Below are 19,051 nucleotides of genomic sequence, written 5' to 3'. Positions count from 1 at the left end.
TCCTGGAGGTTGAACAAAGGAACTTAAGAACTGTGTTCATATGTTCCTGAGTCATCTGAAAAGAACCAGCCTATACCAGAATGTTATCTAGGTAAGGAGCTACTACCAATACCCTAAGCTTTCACTACGGACAAAGAAGAGAACCTTTAAGAAGAGCAAGGGGGAGGGGGGTTGACACACATTGGTAATGCCTGTTTAGAAAGGTAAATCTTAGTATTTGTATGATTGATCTCAGTGAATAGGGATATGCAAAAAATATTTCAAGTCTATGGTAGACATAGCACAGGAGGGTCATTTTAAAGTCTCAATTTTTAACGAGACAGTTAAAATTAAACTTTCATGATTCAGAAAGGGCATGCAATTTTAAACAACTTTACAAATTACTTTTATCATCAAAAATGCTTTGTTCTTTTGTTATTATTTGTTGAAAGCTAAACCTGGGTAGACTCATATGCTAATTTGTAAGCCCTTGCAGGCCAGCTCATCTCAGTGCATTTCGAGTTTTTAACAGCTAGACAATGCTTGTTCATGTGTATTATACAGATAAGATTGTGATAACTCCTGTGGAGTTATTTTGAGTCAGCACTGATTAGCTAAAATGCAAGTCTGTCAAAAGAACTGACACAAAGGGGGGAGGCTTCAATATAAGGTAATCACAGACGTAAAAACTATATTAATATAACCGTGTTGGTTATGCAAAACAGGGGAATAGGTTATCTATATTTTTTAACAATAAAAATTCTGGAGTAGACTGTCCCTTTAAGATAGAAGGCAGGTTCATAAAACTGTACAGGGGATAATCCTGGTGGGTAACAAATCCCTGAGTACTCTGCTGCAAATGCAACGCTGCATGACCCTGTCTAGCAATAGACAGAGACTAAGCACATAGGTTACATAGCTGAGTAGGGTGACATACCAACACTTACATAGCAAACACATATATGGAGTTATATTGTCAGTACAGTGATACCTTCTAAGGGATCAGTATTATGCTCCAAGTCTTAAACTGAACCAGTTTGTTCCCCAATATTTTAGAATAGTAAGGGCAGACAAGTATCTAAAATTAGATAGCACAGAAAAACAGAATAAATAGCACAGAAAGCGTTGAACCCCATGAGAACACACAAATATTGGATCAATGGAACACTGAAATCCTTGAGGATCAGAAAAAAAAGTACTGCCTCTTTAAGAGGAAAAATTGTACTTTAAAATATAAAATACAGTTTGAGTCTATCAGGGGTTAAATACATTTATGCAAAGCTCTTGTTATTAAAGGGACATTAAACCCAAATTTTCGCTTTCATGATTCAGATAAAGAAATACCATTTTAAACAACTTTCTAATTTAGTTCTGTTGTCTAATTTGCTTTATTCTCTTAATATTCCTTCCTGAAAAGCATATCTAGATAGGCTCAGTAGCTTCTGATTGGTGGCTGCACATGTTTGCCTCATGTGATTGGCTCACCCATGTGCATTGCTATTTCTTTAACAAAGGATATTTAAATAATGAAGCAAATTAGATAATAGAAGTAAATTGAAATTTTGTTTAAAATTGTATTCTCTGTCTGAACCATGAAAGAAAAATGTTGGGTTTAATGTCCCTTTAAGGATGCTGCTCACCACTACAAAGGCTCTAAAGAGAAATTGCAGCGTCTAATCAAAAAGGGCCACATTGTTTTACAGGGAAAAAGTTAACCCCCTGAGGTTTGCACAGGGAGAAAATGTAAAACTTCTAAACTACTACATGTGCTCCCCAGGTTCAGAAATGATCCTGAGAATGAAGATCAGAGTTCTGGTGTGTGCTAAAGCCTGCTCCAGTAAAATTTATAGTAACTTAAAGGGACAGTCTAGACCCAATGTTTATTTTTTTAAATTTTTTATATTTTATTTTTTTCTTTAATACTTATTGTTACATACCAGACTACCAGACAAGCATCTTGCAATGGTTTCAACATTTATAAGTTTGTAAGTACATGAAACGTTTAAATAATCGTTGTTAGCAACTGAAAATGGCCACCAAGCTCCACCCACTGCTTTCTTCTTGTCCAGTTGGTCCTTTTCTTGTGTGACAGTTTAGCAGTGCACATTTAATATTTTTCAGTTACCTATTTCAAATTGTGCATGCTTAGTTTTTTGCCTCAGATGAAAATGTAGGGGACATTTATTGTAGCTGGACCGAAATAAGGGAGGGTCTTGCGGACTCACAATTAAAAAAGGAATTAAATCATCTAGTAAGCATACATTTTGTTTACTTTTAAAAGGGTTGGTGAGAGTCCATGAGCCATCACGTGTAAATTTATACCCAAGCAGTGAGTTCCCACGAAACCCCAAAAAATAAAGTGGAATATCAGTTAAGGCAGGTATGTTAATAAAACAAGCACAGCGCCCCACACAAAACGTTCCTTCCAAAATCAGCTTCTGAAAAGGCAAACACGTGAAAAGTGATTACATTTTGTAAAAAGATGTAAAAAAAAATCTACTCTATGAAAGTATAATTTCTGAAGGCCCAATATATGGCATCTGTTCTAGTGGGAAAAGCAGTAATGTGTGGGAACCTTCTCAACACCAAGTACGCCTTGTGAATCAAGGCCTTAAGCCAACTCTTTGACCCCTGTTGGGCTCAGAAAAATGAATAAATAAAGAGGAGGAATTTTTTAAATCCTTTGCAGCTTTCAAGGAAAACATCTAGGTTGTGAAGAAATCACTCCTTAGAATTTTTCGGAGATGGACACAATGATGGAAGTACAATTTTCTGATTAATGTTCTCTGAAGATACCAACTTAGGAAGAAAAGAGGACTTTGGTTCTCAGAACCACCTTATTCCTGATGAAAAATCAAGTAAGAATGATAACATGCTAAAGCTGAAATCTCAGACAATCTTCTGGTTGAAGAAAGGGCCAAGAAAACCTTTCAAACAACCTCTTTCAAAACAAGGAACCTGGAGGACCCTTAAAACCAGGTTAAGATTCCACAATTGGTTTAAAAAAAATGATCTGATTCTAATTAGGGCCTGAACGTCAGGCAGTGTAGAGATCTTCTTGTGATAGAAGACAGATAAAGCCCAGGGGTCATCAAATTTGTTTACAATTTAGGAGCCAGTAAGAATATTTAAGAGCCAGTCATATTTTTAGTAGCCAGTCAGTTGTATTTGAATATAGATATATGGAGAATAACCCAAGATATTATGAGCCAGGAGTAAAATTCTGCACATATCATAGACAGAGTTTATTTTATAAATACTTTTACTAATGTTTTAAGTCTTCTTTGTCTATCCATTCAGCAGAAACAGTAAATCAGAGCTACTGTGATGACGTGTTTTGAATGCTGAAGTTATTTTTTACTTTTGACATTCAGTCTATTGGCAGCTGGATCTTTTCACTTCGGTAATTGCTTTATTTGCTATTCATTTGAATTGTGGTTTGTCTAAGAGCTGCATCTGCTTCAGCTGATATAAATGCTCCTTGCTTTAAGTGCTACACACCAAGCAGATGATCTACCCGGACACTGTGCCGTCACTTCTTTGGATTCACCAGGTATACGATACCTAGGAATACATCACAGGACAAGGAAAAACCGACCTACAACAGGAAGAATTGGTGAGTGAGCGTTTCTACTAAGTTTTACATCTGGTTATCACTACAAAATACTAAGCCTGTCACATACCAAGGCTAGGCTGTATAATCAAGAGAGTGGTACTAAAAAGACTTTCTCTGTATACATAGCTCCAGGGCAGCACTTTGACACATATTTTATACGGGTTATAGTCATTCTATAACTGCAGCTATTTTCTATGAGGCTTAGTCTATTATAATTTACCAGATGTATTCAAGTGTAATCTTAGGCTTTTTTTTTCTTATACTGATTTCAAGCCTTCCAGGGTTAACACATCAGACCTTTCCTCTTCATATAGGAGGACATTTCAATCAGATCTGAATGCCAAGTCCTAAGAGATCAGAGCAATCAAAATTGCTGATGCTCGTACTTGTTTGATCGTGGCCATCACCCTGAGTAATAACACAAAGAGGAAAGATGTACATCAGGTTGAATGACCAGGGAACTACTAATGCATCTATGAGAGTTGCCTGAGGATCTCAAGCTCTGGCACAATATGTTCAAGTAGAAGGCCATGAGGTTTATGTGTGGCATGCCCCAATGTCTCACAAACTGGGTCAAACACCTGCTGGTTTAAAGACCACTCCTACAGGTAAAGGTAACTGGTGGCTGAGAAAGTCCACTTCCCAACTGTTCACTCCCGGGACATGGATAGCTGAAATTATGCAATGATTGCTTTCTGCTTAAGGGCCTAAAATTCAAAACCTTGCTGCTCAGGTGAGATAGTTTAAGATGTCTTAACAGTACAGCGAGACACTTAAAATATTTTTAGAAACACAAATTGTAACTTGAGACATGTTTTTATTGCGATATAGTGTTCTTTTTCTTCAACAGAAACTCCTACATTAAAATACAAGGTCTGAAAAAAGAAAAAAAAAACAATTTTGCGTGATTTCTCTCCATGACGGTGAGGTTTTGAATACCAAGCCCTAAGTGACAATGCGGGCTACTTCTTTTATTGCCAAGGAACTTTGTGTTCCTCCTTGATGTTTTAATTAAGCCCCTACTGCAACATTGTCTAATTGGAGCCTGAAAAGGGACTCCTGCCTTAGACTATATCAATTTTATTGAACCCAAAACATGTTGACTGGAAAACTCGTCAAAAAAGAGGCCCCCTGAAGAATGGGCTGGTAAATATGCCACCATACCAGGACTGCCTTGTCTTTAAAGGGACAGTGTACACCAAAACAAATATTGGATATTTAAATAAAGCTTTTAATGTAAATAAAGTGTGTGATATACATGCATTAGCTAGTTATATATATATATATATATAAATAAAGAAACTTGCAGTGTTTTCACTGCATATGTATACAAACGTAATACACACTAGTTAGAGAGCTAGGATTTTCCCTTCTCTCTCTTACAGCCAAGAAGTCACTGTCTGACATCCCTGGCTCTTTCATGCTGGAGCTGTAGTCCAGCTGTCTCATAAGCTAGCCTCATAACACTTCTCCACCAGAAAGAAAGAAAATTATAAAGTGACCTTCTGACCCTTACGCTTACCAGAAAAAATAACAAACAGGGCAGAAGATTGTCGAAAATCTTTAGTCGCATGAAGGTAAAATTTAAAAGCACGCACAACATCCAAGTTATGTAACAGACGTTCCTTCTGGGAAGAAGGATTGGGACAAAAAGAAGGAACAACAATTTCCTGATTAATATTGCTATCCGACACTACCTTTGGAAGAAATCTCAGCTTAGTACGAAGGGCCACCTTATCTGCATGAAAAATAAGATAGGGGGAATCACACTGCAGTGTCGAGCCGAAAGTTCAGAAACTCTGCGAGCAGAAGAAATAGCAAGTTGAAACAACACTTTCCACGATAACAACTTAATATCAATCGAATGCATGGGCTCAAACGGAGCCTGCTGCAAAACTTTAAGAACAAGGCTAAGGCTCTAAGGAGGATCAACTGGTTTAAACACAGGCCTGATTATGACCAGGGCCTGAACAAGAGATTGAACATCTGGCAGATCTGCCAGACGTTTGTGCAAGATAATAAACAGAGGATAAATCTTACCCTTAAGAGTACTGACTGACAAACCCTTCTCCAGGCCCTCCTGAAAAAAAGACAAGATTCTGGGAACCCTGACCTTACTCCAAGAGAAACCCTTTGATTCACACCAATATAGGTATTTGGGCCATACCTTATGGTAAATCTTATGAGTAACTGGTTTACGAGCCTGAAGCATGGTATCAACTACCATCTCAGAAAAGCCACGCCTGGCCAAAACTAGGTTCAATCTCCATGCAGTCAGCTTCAGAGAAACTAGATTTGGATGGAGGAAAGGGCCCTGGATTAGAAGGTCCTTCCTCAGAGGTAGCCTCCAGGGTGGAAGAGATGACATCTTCACCAGATCCGTGAACCAGATCCTACGAGGCCATGCAGAAGCTATTAGAATCACAGAAGCTCTCTCCTGCTTGATACGAGCAATGACTTGTGGAAGGAGAGCAAACGGAGGAAACAGGTACGCTAAATTGAAGATCCAAGGAACCACCAGAGCATCTATCAGAACGGCTTGAGGATCTCTTGACCTTGAACCGTACTTTGGAAGCTTGGCATTTTGACGAGACGCCATCAGATACAACTCCGGAACCCCCCACTTGAGGGTTATCCTTGAGAACACTTCTAGATGGAGAGCCCACTCCCAGGGATGAAAGGTCTGTGTGCTCAGAAAATCCGCTTCCCAGTTGTCCACCCCTGGGATGTGAATGGCAGACAGAAGACAATTGTGAGCTTCCGCCCACTGTAGAATTCGAGTCACCTCCTTCATAGCTAAGGAACTCCGAGTTCCCCTGATGGTTGATGTAAGCCACCGAGGTGATGTTGGAATCTGATAAACTAAAGATAATTGATGCCAAGCTGTGAAGGCATTGAAGATTGCTCTCATCTCTAAGATGTTTATGGGAAGAGAAGACTTCTCCCGAGTCCTCAGGCCCTGAGCCTTTAGAGAGCCCCAAACTGCTCCCCAGCCTAACAGGCTGGCGTCCGTGGTCACAATCACCCAGGAAGGTCTCAGGAAGCAAGTGCCTCGAGTCAGATGGTCCTAAGAAATCCACCACGAGAGAAAGTCTCTTGTTAGGGGATCCAGATCTATCCTCTGTGATAAATCTAAATGGTCTCTGTTCCATTGATTGACCATGCACAGTTGCAGAGGTCTCAGAACCGAGCAAAGGGAATGATGTCCATAGAAGCCATCATCAGACCAATCACCTCCATGCATTGAGCCACTGATGGCCGAATAGCAGACTGGAGAGAAAGGCACGAAGTAAGAAGTTTGGATTTTCTGACATCCGTCAGGAAAATCTTCATGGACAGGGAATCTATGATTTTCCCTAAGAAACACACCCTTGTAGCTGGAACAAGGGAACTCTTTTCCAGATTCACTTTCCACCCATGGGAATGTAGAAAAGACAACATCTCTATATGAGATTTTGCTAGATGAAAAGAAGACGCCTAAACCAAGATGTCGTCTAGGTAAAGCACCACTGCAATTCCCTGAGATCTGACCACTGCCAAAAGAGCCCCCCGGAACACCTTTGTGAATATTCTGGGCGCCGTGGCAAGGTCAAATGGAAGTGCCACAAATTGGAAATGCTCGTCTAGAAAGGCAAATCCCAGAAACTGGTGATGATCCCTGTGAATGGGAACATGAAGATACGCGTCCTTCAGGTCTATGGTCGTCATGAACTGATCCTCTTGGACCAAGGGAAGAATGGAACGAATGGTTTCCATTTTGAAAGACAGAACCCTGAGGAACTTGAGACAATTTAGGTCTAAAATTGAACGGAAAGTTCCTTCCTTTTTGGGAACCACAAAAAGATTTGAATACAATCCTAGACCCCGTTCCTTTACAGGAACTGGAACAATCACTCCCAGGGAGGATAGGTCCTTTATGCAGTTTAAGAAGGCCTCTCTCTTTACCTGGTTTGCAGATAATCTCGAAAGGATAAATCTGCCCCTGGGAGGACAAGTCTTGAAACCTATTCTGTAACCCTGGGATACTATGTCCACAGCCCAAGGGTCTGGAACATCTCATATCCAAGCCTGATGAAAAAAGGAAAGTCTGCCCCCTACCTGATCCAGGACAGGACCGGGGGCAATCCCCTCTTGCTGATTTAGAATCAGTGAAAGGCTTCTTGGTTTGCTTCCCCTTATTCCAAACCTGACTGGACCTCCATAAGGTCTTAGATTGCTCCGGCTTGGAAGAGGAAGATTTCTGTCCTTTAAAATTACGAAAGGAACGAAAATTAGACTTCTGGTGACCCTTAGGTCTATTCTTCTTGTTCTGAGGTAGGAAAGATCCCTTTCCACCCGTAATCTCAGAAATGATCTCTGCCAAACCAGGACCAAATAAAGTTTTACCCTTATGAGGTAAAGACAAACGTTTGGACTTGGAAGTTACATCAGCTTACCAAGATTTTAACAAAAAAGCTCTGCAAGCTAAAACCGCAAAGCTAGACATTTTGTCTCCCAGCCTAATCACTTGCATGTTGCCATCACAGATAAAGGTATTGGCCAGTTTAAGAGCCTTGATCCTATCTTGGATCTCCTCTATAGTAGTCCTTTCTGAAATCAGCTCAGACAAAGCATCTCACCAATAAGATGCTGCTCCTGCAACCGTAGCAATGCTTGCAGCAGGCTGCCACTATGATCTCTAATTAATGTACATCTTTTTTAAGTAAGCCTCTAACTTCTTATCCATAGGATCCTTGAAAGAACAGCTATCCTCAATAGGAATAGTAGTTCTTTTAACTAGAGTAGAATTAGCTCCTTCCACCTTAGGGATAGTGCTCCACGAGTCACGAATGGAGTCAGCCCCTGTTTTTTTAAAAACAGGGGAAGGGGAAAAAGGAATACCCGGCTTATCCCATTCTTGAGTTATGAATTCTGACGTCTTCTCAGGAAAAACTTCCACAGATGAGGGAGAATCATAAACTCTATTACGTTTAGTAGACTTTTTAGGGTTGACAACGACAGAAGGTTCGAAGTCATCTAAGGTAGCGAGTACCTCCTTCAGAAGCAATCAATCGGAGGTGTTCAAGCTTAAATCTAAAATTAACCTCTTCTGAATCAGTATAAATTACCATCCTAGATTCAGAATAAGAGATCTCACCTTCAGAAGCCACTGAAGTATCATCATCAGATGATTGAGAGAGACTGACTAACGCTGTCTTTGCTGAGTCAGAACCCTTACTGAGCGAAATATTTTTAGACGTTCTCTTCCTCTTGCCAGAAGCAGGAAAGGCTGACAAAGCTGCAGAAACCGCAGAAGTTATTTGTGCAGCAAAATCCCCCAGTAAATAAACACCCCCTTGAGGATGTTGAGAGGAACCGCAGGGCACTGCATTTGAAACTGTTAACGCTTGGGACATTTGAGGGGAAAGCTGAGGCATAGGCAGTACAACACTATCCTGAGAGACAGAAGGCTCAGAGATTAATCTTATCTTTCAATAATAAGGTCTTATTTAAGCAAAGGGAGCAAAACTGCACAGGAGGAATCACATTTGCCTCCAAGCAGAACAAACATTTTTCAAAGGAACCACTATGTTCATTAGTGTCCATAATGAATAAATTAGTCCCACAAAAAAAAAATAAAAAAAAATATAAGAGTACTTGACTCAAAGTATATGTGAACATAAGAAAAATGTTTGCAGCAACAACAACAGGCAGTAACAAGCACCGTAATACCTCAGCTCTACTGAGGGCTTACCACCTCCTGACAACAGATGATCTATCCCCTAGTTTACAAATCCAGGATTTGCTAACAAAATCAGGACCGGAGACAAGATATTCAAATCAGGAGCTAAAATAGACCTCACACACACCGCTACCAACTCCGCTGTAATCAGAGATACAAACGCGAAAGTGCGGAGGAACGGTCATGTGACCAAAACTAAAATCAACTGCGCCACAGCTCAAAAACTGCGTGCAACAGAAAATAACGGATAAAAACAGAATTTATGTTTACCTGATAAATTTCTTTCTCCAACGGTGTGTCCGGTCCACGGCGTCATCCTTACTTGTGGGATATTCTCTTCCCCAACAGGAAATGGCAAAGAGCCCAGCAAAGCTGGTCACATGATCCCTCCTAGGCTCCGCCTACCCCAGTCATTCGACCGACGTTAAGGAGGAATAATAGCATAGGAGAAACCATATGGTACCGTGGTGACTGTAGTTAAAGAAAATAAATTATCAGACCTGATTAAAAAACCAGGGCGGGCCGTGGACCGGACACACCGTTGGAGAAAGAAATTTATCAGGTAAACATAAATTCTGTTTTCTCCAACATAGGTGTGTCCGGTCCACGGCGTCATCCTTACTTGTGGGAACCAATACCAAAGCTTTAGGACACGGATGAAGGGAGGGAGCAAATCAGGTCACCTAAATGGAAGGCACCACGGCTTGCAAAACCTTTCTCCCAAAAATAGCCTCAGAAGAAGCAAAAGTATCAAACTTGTAAAATTTGGTAAAAGTGTGCAGTGAAGACCAAGTCGCTGCCCTACATATCTGATCAACAGAAGCCTCGTTCTTGAAGGCCCATGTGGAAGCCACAGCCCTAGTGGAATGAGCTGTGATTCTTTCGGGAGGCTGCCGTCCGGCAGTCTCGTAAGCCAATCTGATGATGCTTTTAATCCAAAAAGAGAGAGAGGTAGAAGTTGCTTTTTGACCTCTCCTTTTACCTGAATAAACAACAAACAAGGAAGATGTTTGTCTAAAATCCTTTGTAGCATCTAAATAGAATTTTAGAGCGCGAACAACATCCAAATTGTGCAACAAGCGTTCCTTCTTTGAAACTGGTTTCGGACACAGAGAAGGTACGATAATCTCCTGGTTAATGTTTTTGTTAGAAACAACTTTTGGAAGAAAACCAGGTTTAGTACGTAAAACCACCTTATCTGCATGGAACACCAGATAAGGAGGAGAACACTGCAGAGCAGATAATTCTGAAACTCTTCTAGCAGAAGAAATTGCAACTAAAAACAAAACTTTCCAAGATAATAACTTAATATCAACGGAATGTAAGGGTTCAAACGGAACCCCCTGAAGAACTGAAAGAACTAAATTGAGACTCCAAGGAGGAGTCAAAGGTTTGTAAACAGGCTTGATTCTAACCAGAGCCTGAACAAAGGCTTGAACATCTGGCACAGCTGCCAGTTTTTTGTGAAGTAACACCGACAAGGCAGAAATCTGTCCCTTCAGGGAACTTGCCGATAATCCTTTTTCCAATCCTTCTTGAAGGAAGGATAGAATCCTAGGAATCTTAACCTTGTCCCAAGGGAATCCTTTAGATTCACACCAACAGATATATTTTTTCCAAATTTTGTGGTAAATCTTTCTAGTTACAGGCTTTCTGGCCTGAACAAGAGTATCGATAACAGAATCTGAGAAACCTCGCTTCGATAAAATCAAGCGTTCAATCTCCAAGCAGTCAGCTGGAGTGAAACCAGATTCGGATGTTCGAACGGACCCTGAACAAGAAGGTCTCGTCTCAAAGGTAGCTTCCAAGGTGGAGCCGATGACATATTCACCAGATCTGCATACCAAGTCCTGCGTGGCCACGCAGGAGCTATCAAGATCACCGACGCCCTCTCCTGATTGATCCTGGCTACCAGCCTGGGGATGAGAGGAAACGGCGGGAACACATAAGCTAGTTTGAAGGTCCAAGGTGCTACTAGTGCATCCACTAGAGCCGCCTTGGGATCCCTGGATCTGGACCCGTAGCAAGGAACTTTGAAGTTCTGACGAGAGGCCATCAGATCCATGTCTGGAATGCCCCATAGTTGAGTGACTTGGGCAAAGATTTCCGGATGGAGTTCCCACTCCCCCGGATGCAATGTCTGACGACTCAGAAAATCCGCTTCCCAATTTTCCACTCCCGGGATGTGGATAGCAGACAGGTGGCAGGAGTGAGACTCCGCCCATAGAATAATCTTGGTCACTTCTTCCATCGCTAGGGAACTCCTTGTTCCCCCCTGATGGTTGATGTACGCAACAGTCGTCATGTTGTCTGATTGAAACCGTATGAACTTGGTCCTCGCTAGCTGAGGCCAAGCCTTGAGAGCATTGAATATCGCTCTCAGTTCCAGAATATTTATCGGTAGAAGAGATTCTTCCCGAGACCAAAGACCCTGAGCTTTCAGGGATCCCCAGACCGCGCCCCAGCCCATCAGACTGGCGTCGGTCGTGACAATGACCCACTCTGGTCTGCGGAATGTCATCCCTCGTGACAGGTTGTCCAGGGACAGCCACCAGCGGAGTGAGTCTCTGGTCCTCTGATTTACTTGTATCTTTGGAGACAAGTCTGTATAGTCCCCATTCCACTGACTGAGCATGCACAGTTGTAATGGTCTTAGATGAATGCGCGCAAAAGGAACTATGTCCATTGCCGCTACCATCAACCCGATCACTTCCATGCACTGAGCTACGGAAGGAAGAGGAACGGAATGAAGAATTCGACAAGAGTCCAGAAGTTTTGTCTTTCTGGCCTCTGTTAGAAAAATCCTCATTTCTGAGGAGTCTATAATTGTTCCCAAGAAGGGAACCCTAAAAAACTCTAAGCCATCTCCGTGGAGATGTTGCCTGTACAACGGCAAAGAGAATGACTGGGGTAGGCGGAGCCTAGGAGGGATCATGTGACCAGCTTTGCTGGGCTCTTTGCCATTTCCTGTTGGGGAAGAGAATATCCCACAAGTAAGGATGACGCCGTGGACCGGACACACCTATGTTGGAGAAAAGTGCTCCAAATGAAAAAAATCTCTCTCATTGTCACAATTAGGCCCTATTCTGTCAGCCTCATAAGCCACTGCAAAATAATGCAATGCCCTTATTCTCCATAATTATAATAAGGAATAATGGAAATCCCAGTAATACCAAAAATAAAAGTCCATAGGAGAATTAAATCTAAGAGTGCTGTCACCCTCTCACCTAGAAGGAATGCACTGTGGATCCTGCCGTCAGGTAGGGAATGGCATCTAAGGTGTGGCAGAGTCCATCCGTCTACCAGAGACCTGTAGAAAAAGAGAGAACGGAGTAACCAACTCCAGCTATCTATAACAGGGGAAGCAATAATGTTAGAAGTAAAGCAGACACAACCTCACCGCCTTCTCACTTAATAAAGAGATTGACATGGACACAGCTAGACCCCAATCCTTGCTGGCAGGGAAAAGGACCCATTAAAGGATTAAATCTTCTCAGACATTCATCTTTGCCATCCTCCCGGTCACAGAGGCAAAGAATGACTGGGGATTATGGGTAAGGGAAGAGACACTTAACAGCTCTGCTGGGGTGCTCTTTGCCGCCTCCTGCTGGCCAGGAGTTGAACATCCCACTAGTAATTGGAATGAAGTCGCTCCATGCCTTAGGATATAGATATATATATATATATATATATATATATGTCATAATGACGTGTGGAATGCAGGTATTGACTTATTAGTAAATCGTTTTGACACAAAAGCTAATTGTTGCTGCATTATTTTGTTCTTTTAAAACATAACTGATGAGAAGCTTGTAAATATATTTTTGTAGGTGATTGTGAAATTATATATAAATAATATATTTAATTATATTCACTCTACCTGTATGTTGACTTTTCTGGTTCATAATGAGGCAGTGGGGCTGCTTTAGGAGCACTTACAGGTGCAACCAGAGGCTTAGGGGCAACTTCTGGAACCTGAAAAACAAAAATCTTATATTTTTAACCTTGTACTCTAAATCTACATTTGAAAAGATAACAATGCTTTTACCTTTTATGCCAAAAATAACACAAACACACTCCCCTCTACATGTATCAATGTAGATTGCAGAACAGTATCAAAGGGAGTATTTAGAGCCCATATATCTTGGATTATATTAGCTGTCCGACTGTAAACTTTAAGGGTAGCATAATAGTTTAATTAAGCTAGGTTTAATATGTTAAAAAGACATTCACCTCAAAATTTCCCCATAAAGAGCTAAATTACGAGTGGAGCTCAAATGAATGCTTCCACTGCAGTGTTAATTGCGCTAAAAGTAAGCTTTTTGCGCTCATCGGGTTGCACTCAAAGAGTTGAAAGTAAACTATATGAATATTTTGCATTCCAATATTCTTTAATTAACAGAATATGTTCTATTTATTCATAAATACATATTTCTATATATGCCTGATGATATGTTGGCACACATATATATATATATATATATATATATATATATATGACACGTCAAGACAGATCACACTCCAGACTTACAATATCAGCAACCCAGGGTGCAGCAAAAGTTAAATATAATCAATAAGAGAAGTGCACTCCAATAGGAAAATTTTTGCAAATTCATCACTATTGAAAACGTTTTCGGGCCAAACTGGTCCATCCTCAGAGGACGGACCAGATTGGCCCGAAAACGTTCACAATAAATAGTACACACATATATATATATATATATATATATATATATATTATAATGTAGAGAAAATAACTCATTGTGTAAACCATTTACAAATCTAAACAAGTCAGAAGACTTGCTTATACCCCAGAAACTCTCTGATTACACTGTTTCCAATGCAGCGAAGGACTCTGGGGGAAGATATGCAAATGAGGTTCACGACTCACTTTTTTACTTCTAGGCTGCTTTTTAAGACAGACTTCCCTTTACGCCATAGCATCGCTGCATTACACAGCTTCTAAGCTTAGCTAGGGTTAGTACAGTGATTCAGACCAGGATAGCTGTTTCATGGTTATTGCCACTCATCAGCTGGGAGTAGGTTGAATCACTGCTTGGTAAAATTGTTTTCTGTTTTCCCCCCAGAAGTAAAAAAGTGTGTCATTGTGAACCTCATTTGCATATGTTCCCCCAGAGTCCTTTGCTGCATTGGAAACAGTGTAATCAGAGAGTTTCTGGAGTATAAGAAAGTCTTCTGACTTGTTTAGATTTGTAAATGGTTTACACAATGAGTTATTTTCTCTACATTTTGGATTTAGTGGAGGATTTTAAACTCACTTTTCGCCTCCCCATATTTTAAATTGCTGTTGGATAACATAATTTATGCTTACCTGATAAATTCCTTTCTTCTGTAGTGTGTTCAGTCCACGGGTCATCATTACTTCTGGGATATTACTCCTCCCCAACAGGAAGTGCAAGAGGATTCACCCAGCAGAGCTGCATATAGCTCCTCCCCTCTACGTCACTCCCAGTCATTCGACCAAGGACCAACGAGAAAGGAAAAGCCAAGGGTGAAGTGGTGACTGGAGTATAAATTAAAAAATATTTACCTGCCTTAAAAACAGGGCGGGCCGTGGACTGATCACACTACAGAAGAAAGGAATTTATCAGGTAAGCATAAATTATGTTTTCTTCTGTTAAGTGTGATCAGTCCACGGGTCATCATTACTTCTGGGATACCAATACCAAAGCAAAAGTACACGGATGACGGGAGGGATAGGCAGGCTCTTTATACAGAAGGAACCACTGCCTGAAGAACCTTTCTCCCAAAAATAGCCTCCGATGAAGCAAAAGTGTCAAATTTGTAAAATTTGGAAAAAGTATGAAGCGAAGACCAAGTTGCAGCCTTGCAAATCTGCTCAACAGAGGCCTCATTCTTGAAGGCCCAAGTGGAAGCCACAGCTCTAGTAGAATGAGCTGTAATTCTTTCAGGAGGCTGCTGTCCAGCAGTCTCATAAGCTAAACGAATTATGCTACGAAGCCAAAAAGAAAGAGAGGTAGCAGAAGCTTTTTGACCTCTCCTCTGCCCAGAGTAAACGACAAACAGAGAAGACGTTTGTCGAAATTCCTTAGTTGCCTGTAAGTAAAATTTTAGAGCACGGACTACATCCAGGTTGTGCAGTAGACGTTCCTTCTTCGAAGAAGGATTTGGGCACAAAGAAGGAACAACAATCTCTTGATTGATATTCCTGTTAGTAACTACCTTAGGTAAGAACCCAGGTTTAGTACGCAGAACTACCTTATCCGAATGAAAAATCAAATAAGGAGAATCACAATGTAAGGCTGATAATTCAGAGACTCTTCGAGCCGAGGAAATAGCCATTAAAAATAGAACTTTCCAAGATAACAACTTTATATCAATGGAATGAAGGGGTTCAAACGGAACGCCCTGTAAAACATTAAGAACCAGGTTTAAACTCCATGGTGGAGCAACAGTTTTAAACACAGGCTTAATCCTGGCCAAAGCCTGACAAAAAGCCTGGACGTCAGGAACTTCTGACAGACGTTTGTGTAACAGAATGGACAGAGCTGAGATCTGTCCCCTTAATGAACTAGCAGATAAACCCTTTTCTAAACCTTCTTGTAGAAAAGACAATATCCTAGGAATCCTAACCTTACTCCAAGAGTAACCTTTGGATTCACACCAATATAGGTATTTACGCCATATCTTATGGTAAATCTTTCTGGTAACAGGTTTCCTAGCCTGTATTAAGGTATCAATAACCGACTCAGAAAACCCACGTCTTGATAAAATCAAGCGTTCAATTTCCAAGCAGTCAGCTTCAGAGAAGTTAGATTTTGATGTTTGAAGGGACCCTGTATCAGAAGGTCCTGTTTCAGAGGTAGAGACCAAGGTGGACAGGATGACATGTCCACCAATTCTGCATACCAAGTCCTGCGTGGCCACGCAGGTGCTATTAGAATCACTGATGCTCTCTCTTGTTTGATTCTGGCAATCAATCGAGGAAGCATCGGGAAGGGTGGAAACACGTAAGCCATCCTGAAGTCCCAAGGTGCTGTCAGGGCATCTATCAGGACTGCTCCTGGATCCCTGGATCTGGACCCGTAACGAGGAAGCTTGGCGTTCTGTCGAGACGCCATGAGATCTATCTCTGGTTTGCCCCAACGTCGAAGTATTTGGGCAAAGACCTCCGGATGGAGTTCCCACTCCCCCGGATGAAAAGTCTGACGACTTAAGAAATCCGCCTCCCAGTTCTCCACTCCCGGGATGTGGATTGCTGACAGGTGGCAAGAGTGAGACTCTGCCCAGCGAATTATCTTTGATACTTCCATCATAGCTAGGGAGCTTCTTGTCCCTCCCTGATGGTTGATGTAAGCTACAGTCGTGATGTTGTCCGACTGAAACCTGATGAACCCCCGAGTTGTCAACTGGGGCCAAGCCAGGAGGGCATTGAGAACTGCTCTCAATTCCAGAATGTTTATTGGCAGGAGACTCTCCTCCTGACTCCATTGTCCCTGAGCCTTCAGAGAATTCCAGACGGCACCCCAACCTAGAAGGCTGGCGTCTGTTGTTACAATTGTCCAGTCTGGTCTGCTGAATGGCATCCCCCTGGACAGATGTGGCAGAGAAAGCCACCATAGAAGAGAATTTCTGGTCTCTTGATCCAGATTCAGAGAAGGGGATAAGTCTGAGTAATCCCCATTCCACTGACTTAGCATGCACAGTTGCAGTGGTCTGAGGTGTAAGCGTGCAAAGGGTACTATGTCCATTGCCGCTACCATTAAGCCGATTACCTCCATGCATTGAGCCACTGACGGGTGTTGAATGGAATGAAGGGTGCGGCAAGCACTTTGAAGTCTTGTTAGCCTGTCCTCTGTCAGGTAAATTTTCATTTCTACAGAATCTATAAGAGTCCCCAGGAAGGGAACTCTTGTGAGTGGAACGAGTGAACTTTTCTTTTCGTTCACCTTCCATCCATGTGACCTTAGAAATGCCAGTACTAACTCTGTATGAGACTTGGCAGTTTGAAAGCTTGAAGCTTGTATCAGAATGTCGTCTAGGTATGGAGCTACCGAGATTCCCCGCGGTCTTAGTACCGCCAGAAGAGCACCCAGAACCTTTGTGAAGATTCTTGGAGCTGTAGCCAATCCGAATGGAAGAGCCACAAACTGGTAATGCCTGTCTAGGAAGGCAAACCTTAGGTACCGGTAATGATCTTTGTGAATCGGTATGTGAAGGTAAGCATCTTTTAAATCTACAGTGGTCATGTACTGACCCTCTTGGATCATAGGTAAAATTGTCCGAATAGTCTCCATCTTGAACGATGGAACTCTTAGGAATTTGTTTAGGATCTTTAAGTCCAGGATTGGTCTGAAAGTTCCCTCTTTTTTGGGAACCACAAACAGATTTGAGTAAAACCCCTGTCCCTGTTCCGATCGTGGAACAGGATGGATTACTCCCATTAACAAGAGCTCTTGTACGCAGCGTAGAAACGCCTCTTTCTTTGTCTGGATTGTTGACAACCTTGACAGATGAAATCTCTCTCTTGGAGGAGAGTATTTGAAGTCCAGAAGGTATCCCTGAGATATTATCTCTAGCGCCCAGGGATCCTGGACATCTCTTGCCCAAGCCTGGGCGAAGAGAGAAGTCTGCCCCCCACTAGATCCGATCCCGGATCGGGGGCCCTCAATTCATGCTGTTTTAGGGGCAGCAGCAGGTTTCCTGGTCTGCTTGCCCTTGTTCCAGGACTGGTTAGGTTTCCAGCCTTGTCTGTAGCGAGCAACAGCTCCTTCCTGTTTTGGTGCAGAGGAAGTTGATGCTGCTCCTGCTTTGAAATTACGAAAGGAACGAAAATTAGACTGTCTAGCCTTAGCTTTGGCTTTGTCCTGAGGCAGGGCATGGCCTTTACCTCCTGTAATGTCAGCGATAATCTCTTTCAACCCGGGCCCGAATAAGGTCTGCCCTTTGAAAGGTATATTAAGCAATTTAGACTTAGAAGTAACATCAGCTGACCAGGATTTTAGCCACAGCGCCCTGCGTGCCTGAATGGCGAATCCTGAATTCTTCGCCGTAAGTTTAGTAAGATGTACTACGGCCTCCGAAATGAATGAATTAGCTAGTTTAAGGACTCTAAGCCTGTCCGTAATGTCGTCCAGAGTAGCTGAACTAATGTTCTCTTCCAGAGACTCAATCCAGAATGCCGCTGCAGCCGTGATCGGCGCAATGCATGCAAGGGGTTGCAATATAAAACCTTGTTGAACAAACATTTTCTTAAGGTAACCCTCTAATTTTTTATCCATTGGATCTGAAAAAGCACAGCTATCCTCCACCGGGATAGTGGTACGCTTAGCTAAAGTAGAAACTGCTCCCTCCACCTTAGGGACCGTTTGCCATAAGTCCCGTGTGGTGGCGTCTATTGGAAACATTTTTCTAAATATCGGAGGGGGTGAGAACGGCACACCGGGTCTATCCCACTCCTTAGTAACAATTTCAGTAAGTCTCTTAGGTATAGGAAAAACCTCAGTACTCGCCGGTACCGCAAAATATTTATCCAACCTACACATTTTCTCTGGTATTGCAACTGTATTACAATCATTCAGAGCCGCTAACACCTCCCCTAGTAATACACGGAGGTGTTCCAGTTTAAATTTAAAATTTGAGATATCTGAATCCAGTCTGTTTGGATCAGAACCGTCACCCACAGAATGAAGTTCTCCGTCCTCATGTTCTGCCACCTGTGACGCAGTGTCTGACATGGCCCTAATATTATC

The 19,051-nt window shown here is 41.9% G+C and overlaps 1 protein-coding gene across 1 annotated transcript in view; it reads right to left on the bottom strand.

Annotated features, from left to right (window-relative positions):
* TJP1 (tight junction protein 1) overlaps positions 1–19,051 on the bottom strand; it is a gene marked incomplete in the record, with an annotated part of 489,926 nt that overhangs the window by 76,633 nt on the left and 394,242 nt on the right. The window contains 1 exon segment of the mRNA XM_053717550.1: positions 13,198–13,292. Within this exon segment, the coding sequence (XP_053573525.1) occupies positions 13,198–13,292 (95 nt within the window).

This window comes from Bombina bombina, chromosome 6 (assembly GCF_027579735.1).
Source record: "Bombina bombina isolate aBomBom1 chromosome 6, aBomBom1.pri, whole genome shotgun sequence".
Taxonomy (NCBI): Eukaryota; Metazoa; Chordata; class Amphibia; order Anura; family Bombinatoridae; genus Bombina; species Bombina bombina.
This window is presented reverse-complemented; position numbering and strand designations above follow the sequence as displayed.